This window comes from Lactuca sativa, chromosome 8 (assembly GCF_002870075.4).
Source record: "Lactuca sativa cultivar Salinas chromosome 8, Lsat_Salinas_v11, whole genome shotgun sequence".
NCBI lineage: Eukaryota > Viridiplantae > Streptophyta > Magnoliopsida > Asterales > Asteraceae > Lactuca > Lactuca sativa.
This window is the reverse complement of record NC_056630.2, coordinates 6,123,600-6,135,394: the sequence shown is the minus strand read 5'-3', so window position 1 is coordinate 6,135,394 and position 11,795 is coordinate 6,123,600. Positions and strand designations below refer to the sequence as shown.

General features: G+C 36.0%; 1 protein-coding gene across 1 annotated transcript; it reads right to left on the bottom strand.

Moving 5' to 3' along the window:
- Window positions 1-1,684: 1,684 nt before the first annotated feature.
- On the bottom strand, window positions 1,685-4,696 carry LOC111876026 (metal-nicotianamine transporter YSL3). The gene is made up of 7 exons (XM_023872548.3): window positions 4,068-4,696; window positions 3,822-3,994; window positions 3,635-3,732; window positions 3,419-3,553; window positions 3,128-3,317; window positions 2,846-2,957; window positions 1,685-2,766 (listed from the first exon to the last, which is right to left on the bottom strand). The coding sequence occupies exons 1-7, from the start codon at window positions 4,387-4,389 to the stop codon at window positions 1,832-1,834; spliced, it is 1,965 nt and encodes a 654-aa protein (XP_023728316.1). The 5' UTR covers window positions 4,390-4,696; the 3' UTR covers window positions 1,685-1,831.
- Between the last annotated feature and the right edge of the window lie 7,099 nt (window positions 4,697-11,795).

Genomic DNA, 11,795 nt, shown 5'->3' with positions numbered 1-11,795 from the left:
CAAGAAAAGTAAAAATTTCCCAGATGGTAGCAGATGAAACGCAGAGGAGAGAAAGAGGGGATCAAGGAGTCACAGATGAAAACAAGATGAAAGATGGAAACCTAGGAGAAATTGATAAATCGTTTGATGTTTTGAGAGAGAGAGAGAGAGAGAGAGAGAAATGGAGAAATTGATCTCGAACCAGATGTGTGAAAAAAACCCTAGAATTGCGATTTTCTTGAAATGTTACCTTGTGTTCGACTTGAGAACCATCGGAAGGTGAGATAAATTAAGTACAATCAGAGGGAAAGTTAATTAAATACAACATACCTGGATTCGATCCCTATAATAATTGGCTCCACAAACGATTTTAGAGAGACGTATATGAAATTGAAAGCAAAAAGTGAATTTGTGTCTAATCTGAACCCCTCCTTTTGCCTTCTCGATTTCATCTTCAGCTACTGCTCCCTTTCCTTCTATATTTGTCACTTTATCTCTTTTCTTTATCTTCCAACTCTCTCTCCTCTTCTCTTTCTCTCTTCTAGAACTCCTTCTTTCGGTACTCCACCGGTATCGATGCCTCCAGTTGCTTTTGTGACGCCTTGTGGTAGATTCATCTTTGCTTTTTTTAAGAAGAGATCAAAGCTGAAGACGATGGAGATAAAGAGGCGGAATCTTAGGCATGCCTTAGTTCACAAGGTGAATCATGACCTATAGGAGAGAGCAGAGAAGTAGAGGAAGGAGGGTACTTCAAAATTTTGGGAAATTTGGTTTTCCCCCTACCTATATCAAAGAGGAGGGATGCGCGTATTAAAAATTATAAAACGACATTTCTATACGACGCCCATTTAATTTAGGTGTCTTCCGTGTTTTTAATTTTCTTTTTTTCAGACACTAATTTTAGGGCACGTAAAAATGCGCGTCCTAAATTCTTCAAATTTCTAAAGATCTGACATTATTTTTAGGGCACGCCCTTTTGCGTATCATTAATCAGTGCGTGTCGTAAAAAGAGTGTCATTAAAGGTCTATTTTCTAGTAGTGAAAGCGAGTCAGCTGACCCAAAATTGCAAGCCGGACACCCACCCTAAAAACCCTAATATTGATCGGTCGACCATCGTTTCCCCAAAACCGAATGATGACTCAAAAGAAGGGGAAAGATGAAGCAGAGCAGTTGACGAAGCAAAAAACCTTGGGGAAGAAAACAATAATGGCGAGAGGGATAGAGAGCGTTCTGGAAGGATGGAAGACGGATGTTTGTTGAGTATGTAAAGCGGTGGAGAATAAGCGGTGACCATGGTTGAGTTAAAAGGAACAACACACGTGGGATACATTAACATATTCCACGAAAAAGTGAGTCTATTAAAAATACAGTATTTAGATTTTTCCAATTAATAAATTAAAGAAGTGGAACACAAAGAAAATTACATGAGTAAATTAACAAAGTTGGACACAAACAAAAATAGAGGGACAGAAAATATAATTCAAGGGACCAAAGTTTTGGCCAAAATGTATAACATTTAAAGTGAATTCCATGAATGGATTGGTGGGGTCTATTCCGATCTTATGAAAAAGATTCATGGTTCTTTCTGTTACTTCATCGGTTCAAACAACACAAAAGTCTTGTTTACTCTTATCTTTTCATCGTCCCCCACTTAGCACACTGTTAACTTTTAATGCATCATAAACAACTGATTACAGTAGTGGGTTGTTACTTCAATAGTTTAAGTTTTGTTAAATAAACTTTTAATGGAAATCCGATATTGCATATATAACTTTGTTGCTATCTACTATCATCTAGTCTATATATACGACAGAACTGCTACAGATTATTGATACTCTTCTAACATAAACCCTAATTTGGTTTTGTAGGCAAAAAGTTCATACAGATAGGAGGCTTGATTCCAGCTAAAGCAAGAACCGATGAAGGAAGAATCCACAACCCATCTCCACAAATCAAACCAGAAGCAACAGCAGGAACCATCAGGTTCGCTTTCTGCTTATTAACCTTTCTCCATACAAACACAATCAAACTCCCAACACACATATCAATGGCAAAATAACCACCAACAAGAAAAGGCACTGCCATAGCCATGGGTAAAGGAATCCACTTCCCCATCTTCTCCGGAAAAACATCTCTCAACAAATTCGCCACCATAGCAAACCCAAAGAACAAGTAACAAAGCTGCAAACAATGATTAGGTAACGCTGAAAAACCTTCCACCCCCAAAATCGCCATGTTTCTGTACACAATCGCGTAAGGCGCTTTATATTCTCCGTTAGGGTTTCCAATGTCGAACGCTTTGTAAAACAAAAAGAACGTAAGAGGCGCCACTACGCATCCAATTGCAGTTCCGATTGCTTGACTAGCCAGCATTGATCGTGGCGAAGTCAAAGTCAGATGTCCGGTTTTGAAATCGTGCATCAAATCAGACGAAATTGAAACAATCGACTTTATCAATCCGCATCCCACGAGTCCTGCAACAACACCATTGTTTTTCCCGGACATCGCAGAGAGGACAAATAGGGCGACTTTTCCGTAATTATACGCCATGTTCATGTCTGTTAGACCAGCACCATACGCGTTACAGAACCCGAGAGATGGTGCGATGATGTAAGCAACAAGAACATAATACCATTTCAGCTCTGGGAACATCAATGGAATTACAATTATGGAAACAACGGAGAAGATTAGGTAACCAGTAGCTGCTACCCAGAATGGAATGCTTTCTCTTAAGAACACCTCGTTTAACTCGGAATCATCTTGCGGTTGATTCACATCATCTGGATCTGTGTTTATTAATGTCATAAGAATGTCGATAGTTAAGAAAAAAAAATGGAAGATTTTATGGAGTTATGGAATACTTACTTGTTCTAGGGTTCTTCCTAGATTTGAGATATATGGTTCTTGCTGTGAACAATGCAATCTTGAGAAAATTGTACAGCCCATCCCCTAAGATAAGAGCAATCGATATGAAAACCTGCAAATATTTCAAATCCTTTTAAATCCGTCTAGATAAAGTGTTTTAGTATATTAAGCCAGGTTTTTTTTTGTCTTAACTCATCAAGTCATTGTGTCCGGGTTAAATAAAAAAGAAACAGTCATGTATTAGGGGCTTAACCCATTAAGTTAAGTTGAGGTTTGTCTAACCTTGTAGCCATTTAGACCTTTCATGCTACTCTGTGGTAAATTTGGAGGAAACCAAGAACCTTTGCGATCACCAATGAGTGGCCACATAATACCATAAGAAAGCACAGCTCCTGCTAGCAATGACAAGTTCACAAGATGTGAACATATCATTCCTGCTCCTATGTATGTCATACTAAAATCAAAATAAAACCTGCAATGCATCCAACACCATTATTCGTATCAACATCTCCATTATCGAATAATGTTTCATTAAACTAATCAAAATCTGAAAACATAAAAACAAGCACCCACGAGTTCTTGAAGGCTTTCAACCCGAAAGTAGGGAAAAAGGTGAACCCACATGTACCCGAACCAGAATAAAACCATTGAAAACATGCCCACATGAAACTCATTGAGAAGAATTTTGTGAACCCAACAACTTGCTTTCTGCAACAAATTAAAAGTTTAATCAACTTTGAGTTTTTTTGGTGTAAAATGTAAATACATGGATAATGGATGCATATATACTTAGCCATCTTGTCCCCCTTTGGAGTGTGAAAGCCATTGATGAGAACTGCAGTAGCTGTTCCACTCGGATATGTTAACTTATAGTCTATGATCATAATCTGCATGTACAAATTAAACGACAGATGTTGGACAATGGACATGCAAAGATGGTAGCTAGGTACAAGTCAGTAAAGCGTAAAGTACAAACCTTTCTTAGAGGAACCAAAGCCAAAAGACCAACAAAACTAGTAACAAACAGAAAACCAGTCATCCAGCCAACCCCAGGTTCTTTATAGCTCCCTGGTGAATTCCCATCCACATCAACACCAGCTTCCTCATATGTCCTCTTGTTTAATCCCAATAGATAAGACCCAAATCCACCTGTTAATCAATCATTAATTAATCAAACAAAACGTAAAAATGGGATTGAATTCAATTAAAGTAAAGAAATTACCTCCAACAGCAATGCTGTAACAAGCAACAGCACAAGTTTGAATGATGGTGTTCTCTTGTCTAGTGAATGGCGTAGTAACGAATCCAGCTTTGTGAATCAATTTGGTCCATGTTTTGATGAAGACGAAAGCTAATAGAGCTGCGGAAACGTTGAGATTGGGTACGAGGCCAGTCGTGAGATTAAGCTTCGTCACTATCACACTGTACACAACACCGATCACTGTACTCGCTACCACTCCTCGACATGTTATGTGCGCCGTCCATGGCGGTAGCCTCTTCACAGCATTCGCATTCTCATTCACGTTCTCCATCTCCATTTCCATCTTCCCCGAGTTTCTTCAACGAATGTTCCGATCAAATCATCAAAACACCAACTTCTAGCGATTCAATTGATACGAAGAAGAATAATCGTGAAACGAAAGGCGAAAGAAGAAGAAATGTGGGTTTCAGAGGTCTCGCAAAACACGAAAAATTGAAAACCCTACAAGAAATTTAATGGGTTTTTTGGTTGTGTTTTGGGTGAAATGATTTCTGACAGGGGTGTCGACATGGTGAATTTATAAAGATGAGAGCCAGATACAGAGATTTCAACCATTAATGGCGAGAAGAAGGTTGTGGTTAGTGGTGAATTTTTCACCATTAATGGCCTAATCAAAACCACTTTTGTACTGCAAATGGTGACATGGTGTGTAGTACACATGAAATTAGACTCTCTCCAGTACAAATCAAATCCAACTTTAAACCGGTCTTTGTACTAAGATTTTTATTGTTTGGGTTGGTTTGGTAGGTTCAAATTGATTTTCGCATAGGTGGAATGTTGCCATCTTTATTCATGGTAAATATCCGAAAAAGGCCTTCAACTTCGAATCAATTTGTCTATCTAATACCATCTATTGGTTTATTCTAAAACAGACCCTAAACTTCCTTACATTTAACGTTATTGTTAGAAGTTATTAGTTACTATACTAATTAGTAATTACGCATGATGATGGTTGTACATGAAGCCATGAAGGAAATGGACAGCATCGTGGATTGTGTATTTTGTGGCGTGTACGAAGCATCGGCATGAATGCTTATATTTTTGAAAAGAGAATGATAAAATGAAAAATATCTAAAATGTTGAGGGGGACTTGTTATAAATGTTGCCAACTTGGCTTTTTACACAAAGGTAAGTTGTATGAGCGAAAGATATACATGCATACACACACGAACGACATACACATGTTTATCTCTCCAAACACACACACATATATACATGATACATGGCCATTTATTATGTGTCATGTGTATCACACACATGTATAACACGCCCTACCTTCGTTTCTCTTTGAACTCATGACCTCTCATTTGAGAGAGACACTCATTACAGCTAGGTCAAAGTCCCCTGATATTCATATTGCTTTTAGATGTTTTTAGTAATGTTAGATGCTTCCTTTATATATAACAATTTCTTAATTTTTTTAAGAAGTTATTTTTTTGTATACATATTCAATACATGATAAAGAATATAATTTCATTATTTTTATGAATTATTATTTAGTTAATGACTATTAGATTCCCCATATCACTCTCTTCAATTAGTGAGAATTATAACAAACATTATTATGAGTTTTATGAGTGTAGTTATGCACCATTATAATGAGTATTCATAACATACCTCACATTTTATCTTCTTTGTCCAGTATAAATAATGAGTATTAAGTATTGTAAAGTTTGGTTGTTTTTACCACAAGTATTAAAATAAAGATCTTTACAATCTCATTTCATACTTTGTATAACAATTATTCTTTTATTGATGTCTTAGAATTTATACTTTTCATTCCTCTTTAATACAATAAATGTTCGTTTATGATTGGTTGGTAATGTAGTGGGTGTGTAATTTTGATTTATGATTAATTTGGATTTTATATGATATTTATATATATTTTTTATAATTATTCAAGAAGTTGGTTTGGTTATTTTATAAAACATAAATATTGAATTCAGCAAAAAAATACAGAAGGGTAAAATGATTATTTTTAACATTTAGCACAACAATTCAAATGTTTCCAACCAAACATGTTAAAAATTCGGATCTTAAAAATTCAGACTCTGTTAGAAATTCAAATCTATTAAAAATTCAGATCTTAAAAATTCATATCTTACGGAACATCTCCTAAATGTAATGTAGAGTTCCCACTTCAAGACTTCAATAATAAAAAATAAAAACTAGTATCAATACTTCAATAGTATCCATATTTTGAAAGTATTTATTGGTGTAATTTATTTATATTTTATTGTGTATTTTATGATAGGTTAAACAAATATAAGTTTTTTTTATATGAAATAATAAAATAAAACAAAATATATTATTTAGAAGAACTAAGAATTTAAGGATGACTGATAGAAAAGCAAAAAAAAAAAAAAAAACTTTCAAATTTCATATTTTTATAAAATCAAAAATAAAAACTAACTAGCAGGAAAACCACGCTTTGCAGCGGAGCAAACTGCAGGGATTATTCCATTTATGTAACTTAAAACAACAAAAATTAAAACAAAACAAAACTAAATAATTTCCAAAAAAAATGAGCAAAATAAAGGGACCATTTATGAACTTGTAACTTTTGGCAATTGCAATTGAATTAAGCCATTTTTTGCAAATGAATCCTTTATAAATAAAAGAAAAAAAAAACGTTAGGGACTATTTATGTAGTTATGTATTATTACAATTGAATTTAGCTGCAAAAAGTTTATTTGCACAAGATAGCAGACTAAATAAATTGGGGGTGTGTAATAGAAAAACCCATTAACATTAAAAGTCAAAATTGTATATAGTAATAATATCAGGGACCGAATCAGTAATAACTAAAAATTATTGTGGTCATATTGTGAAGTGCCAAAAAATCACTATTCATATCAACTATGTAGCTTAAATATGTATATTAATATAAATACTTACATAGTATCAAATATTGGTTTCGACGTATCAACAATATATTTTAATGGTGTGATTAATTTTATATTTTATTAAGATATCGGATCATCAATCAATTTAAGTTAATATACTGAAAGTAGGTGAATCTATTAAATGGAAAAAATATGTAAGGAGGGTGTATATTAAAATTTAAAATGAATATAGGGGGATGAAATGTAAATATAAATCAATTAAATTAAATGTGATGAATTAAATTAAATGTAATGGGCCATGATCACATTTATGAAGTGGTTCATATTGTTGGACCTTTCCCAAGCCATGTAAGATTAAAGAAAACTCCAGTGCCGTGCCCATCTTTTTTAAGCTACGTTTGAGTATTTAGCTAAAAAATTAGGGTTGTCATTTTTGGTAAAATTAGGGTTCGATAATCTATCTATCTATCCTTTCTAATAAACCTTAGATTTCCACGTGTTACATTCTGATTCCTTAATTGCCACTTGGCATCTTTTTGTTTACCTCTATTCTTTTTCCCGTCTGTTTCGCTTTCATCTTTATTGTGCAAACCAAAATTTGAAATTGATTCTATAATCCCAATAAATCAACAATATTTTACTCCATTTAATTATCCCATCATCTACCTATGCATTATTCCTCTCTCTCTCTCTCTCTCTCTCTCTCTCTCTCTCTCTCTCTCTCTCTCTCTCTCTCTCTCTCTCTCTCTCTCTCTCTCTCTCTCTCTCTCTCTCTCTCTCTCTCTCTCTCTCTCTCTCTCTCTCAATTGAATTCTAAATTGAAAAATCGTCTCCTTCTTTCTGGTAACTCTCACCGTTCGTTAACCTAGCCTCACCATCACCACTACCACTACAACATTATCATCACCACCTTAGCTGCCTTACGACGACCCAATATGTCATCAAATTTCTTACCCTCATCTACTTCTCTGATATCGTTAATTTTAGGAGACTAGGGTTCGATTATGGTTTTCTTCATAACTGATGATTTCCATGTGTATGGATATAGTAACCATCTGTGTATGGATATCATAAGCTTCTCGTTAGTGTTCTGTTGGTCAAGATCAATGTGCCGCTCCAGATGTTCCCTGCTCTTGAGATCATGTTGAATAAGACACCCCTCCTCTCAGGTAGGACATTTATTTCATAATTTTAAAAATTACATTAATTAAATAATTAGTTCGTGTGTAAACAACATTAACTGATGGATTATTTTGTAGCCAATGGTTCTGTAAGAACCATGATTAGGTTCTTCAGAACCAACGATAGGAGGGTGAGTGGTCAAAGTCTAAGGAGTACAAGATATGAAAGTGTATGTCACTTTCTACATCAATGTGAATTTAGTTTGTGATAAGTTATTGTTTGGTTATATGGTTATTGAAATTAGAGTGTTTCACTTCCAATGGTAGTCATGACTGCTAAAACAACCTTTTTACCCCCTGTTCGCCAGGATCTCAGTTATCGGCGCCACCATTCTTCTTCTCATTTGGGCTCTCTACTTCACCAAAATATTCCTTAATCACACACTATCTTAGGGAGACCTCATTTAATCTCAAAGCAAATTTCTTCAAATCCCATTCTTTTATTTCTTTAGGAACGGGGTTTCAACTTTTAGTTCACTCAAAATCTCTAGCTATGGTAGAAACACTAAAAACCCTTTCACATATATGGCCAGTTTATCAGTTATGGGCTGAATCAAAACATAAAGCATCTGTGACATCCCCAAAATCACGGCCAGAAAAGACCGGTTTCATTTATGCTTTTAAAATAATTTCAGAGTAATCCATTGATTTAAAAGAGTTGCGGAATTTGCCCCAAAATATTACATGATAAAATAAGGTTTATCAAGCATTTCTTAAAGAAATGTATTTTCATTATATATCAAAACTCGGGATGTCATGTTCGGATACAGACAAAAAAGCATAAACAATAAAACATAAACCTTACACAGTTATATACAACTACTGGTCTATAAACAAAAACATCTTCACAAGTTCTCCAACTTATGCTCTCGTGTCACTACCTGTAATACAAAGAAACTGAGTGGGTCAGACTTGGGAGCCTGATGAGCATATAGGGCTTTCAACCCACAATAAATAGTTATATTTAATTTCACCAACCAACAATAACCCGATTACCCATTCCCGTTATCCTCACTTTACGTCCTTATGACAACAACTATTACAAGGGACCTAATTTAGGATTTTCATCGGGACGGACACTACTGCAAAGGGGTTTCCTCAACAATGAATGTCCTAAGGCAGCCATGAGGGGGATATAATACAACAAATGAACACCCAAGTTCACTACACCAATAGGTTATGAGCGTGCCATCGTTCCACCGAACTGTCTAGAAAAGTCTGTGGTCGTCATCCATATTCTGCTGGACGACTAGATCACAATCACATCGAGGCCTCTCATCAATTTTTTTCATCACACATCAACTATCTACCCATGTTGTAACAACCCAATTTTTCAAAGAAAATTTTTTCACTTTTGAGTTAATAAAAACAATCTCATAACCATAGATTCCCAACCACATGTTTTCAAATTAATATGCATTACATCTTTGTTTTCCTTTTTAAAACATTAGAAGGTCCCAAATACATTAGAAAGAGAGATAGAGTGTGCGCCACGTCATCATGTCGGCCCTTGCCCTTGGGCTTAGAAGTACCTGAACCAAATTAACAACCTGTAAGCGAAATGCTTAGTGAGTTTCCTAGAGCATACCACACGCAAACACATATACATAACCTGATAGCTAATTAAAGCTACAAACATGCCACATAAACCATGCAATACAATCAGCAAGAATGTCATGGGCTACCCCACATGGTCTTTACCTAGGACTGCCATGGGCTACCCCACATGGCCTTACATCCAATGTCATGGGCTACCCCACATGGTCTTTACCTAGGAATGTCATGGGCTACCCCACATGGTCCTATATCCAGTGCAACGGGATCCCACCGGGGTCTTCCATACCAGCATAATGTAACGCCTGTGTTTCCGGGCTTGTCACTTTTAGCAATGTAATAGTCTAGGTTAACCTTTGTAACCCGTTTTGAAATAATAAGATTGTATTATTTGAGTATTATGTGTTTTGGTGCTTAATTGCTTAATTATGTGGTTTGATTAATTAAGAATAAAAATAAGCGTCAAAATTTAAGTGTAAAATAAACTTAATATCTTTGAATAATGTTGTAGTAGTTGAAACGAGGTTTCCGAATATATATAGAACGCCCAAATTTGACTTCGTATGAGGAAGTTATGATTTATCGAAGTTTCGGCTTAGCGGTGAGCAGCCTGTTTTACTCGATTTGAGATCAAGGGGTTTTTAGCCGAAGCAATCTAAATGAGAATCGAAGATCTCATTGTTGGTATCGAAGCGATAAAAAGTTAGGCGAGAATGGACGTCAAACGAAGAAGTTATGAATTTATAACGAAGTTTTTCTGTCGCGGCCTATTAAAAATAAATAATAAAAATAAAGTCGAAATTAGCCGACGGAGTCTAAATGAAAGTTGTAGAGCGTAGTCTCACCTTCGCATGGATATAAAGAACGTCGAAAATGGAGTTCGTATGAAGAAGATATGAATTTCCGAAGTTTATTAAATAAATTTTATTTATTTTTAATCTTTTAATCCGGCATTATCCGAAGACGAGTCACCGGTCCGATCCGACGTACGCCCCGCGTACGCGAGTACGCCCCGCATACTCCGAAGAGTGTCGACATTTCGGATGACGCATGCAGTGACGATTTCGGAAGCAGTACGCGTTGCATACTACAATACGCCCCGCGTACTCCGAGGCTCCAGCCTCCTATAAATAGGATCCGAAGGCAGCCGAGTCTTTTGCCAATTTCCTCTCTTCTCTCTCCTTTTTTGCATCGATTTGCATGCCAGAAATACCCCAAAGCCCCGGTATTGTTCCCGAGCCCCGAGGCAAGTCCCGAGATCCCGAAGATCCCGAGAAGTGCGGTTCCCGAGCCGAAGCTCTGCCCGCGAGAAGTTCGATTTTTGAAGAGATCTTCCAGATCTGCTGAGGATTACTACTTCTGCAAGTCGTAGTGCTGTCCGATCATCTTCTGATCAAGTGAGTGTATACTACCTTTCATAAACACGATAATAATACAAGTTTGGTTCGAGTGTATTAAGTATATTGTTGTTTATAAGTGTGAGTGTGTAGTCACCTTCTTCTAACACATAAATATTAAGTATTTTCTATAAAATACGTGCTATGTGTATAGTATATTGTTGTTTATATATGTGAATGTGTATTCACTCTCTTCTATCTCATAGATATGATTTATTCTCTATGAGATATGTGCTATGTGTGTGTGTGCCTCATCTGTTATGTGGATTATGTGTTGATTAAAGCATGCTATACAGGTTTTTAAACTATGTATAAAAATGTATATTTTTATCTACTAATATGTTGGGTAGAACATGGGTAGATAGTTGGTGTCTAATAAACAGATGAGAGGCCTCGTTGTTGTTTGATTTAGTCATCTAGCGGAGTTTAGATGACGACCACTGGCTATTCTAGACAGTTTTGTGGAAACATTAGCAGGTTCGCCACCTGTAGGTGTTAATGAACTCGGGTGTTCATTCGTTGTACTCCATCCCCCTCATGGTTGCCTTATTTGACTTATATTGCTGAGGTACCCCCGAAGCATGTGTTGTCGCCCCGATGAAATATTCTTAGACTAGGTCCCTTGTGTTAGTTGTCTTAGGGACATAAAGTGAAAATAACGGGAATGGGTAATTGGGTTATTGTTGGTTGGTGAAAATTAAATATGATTAT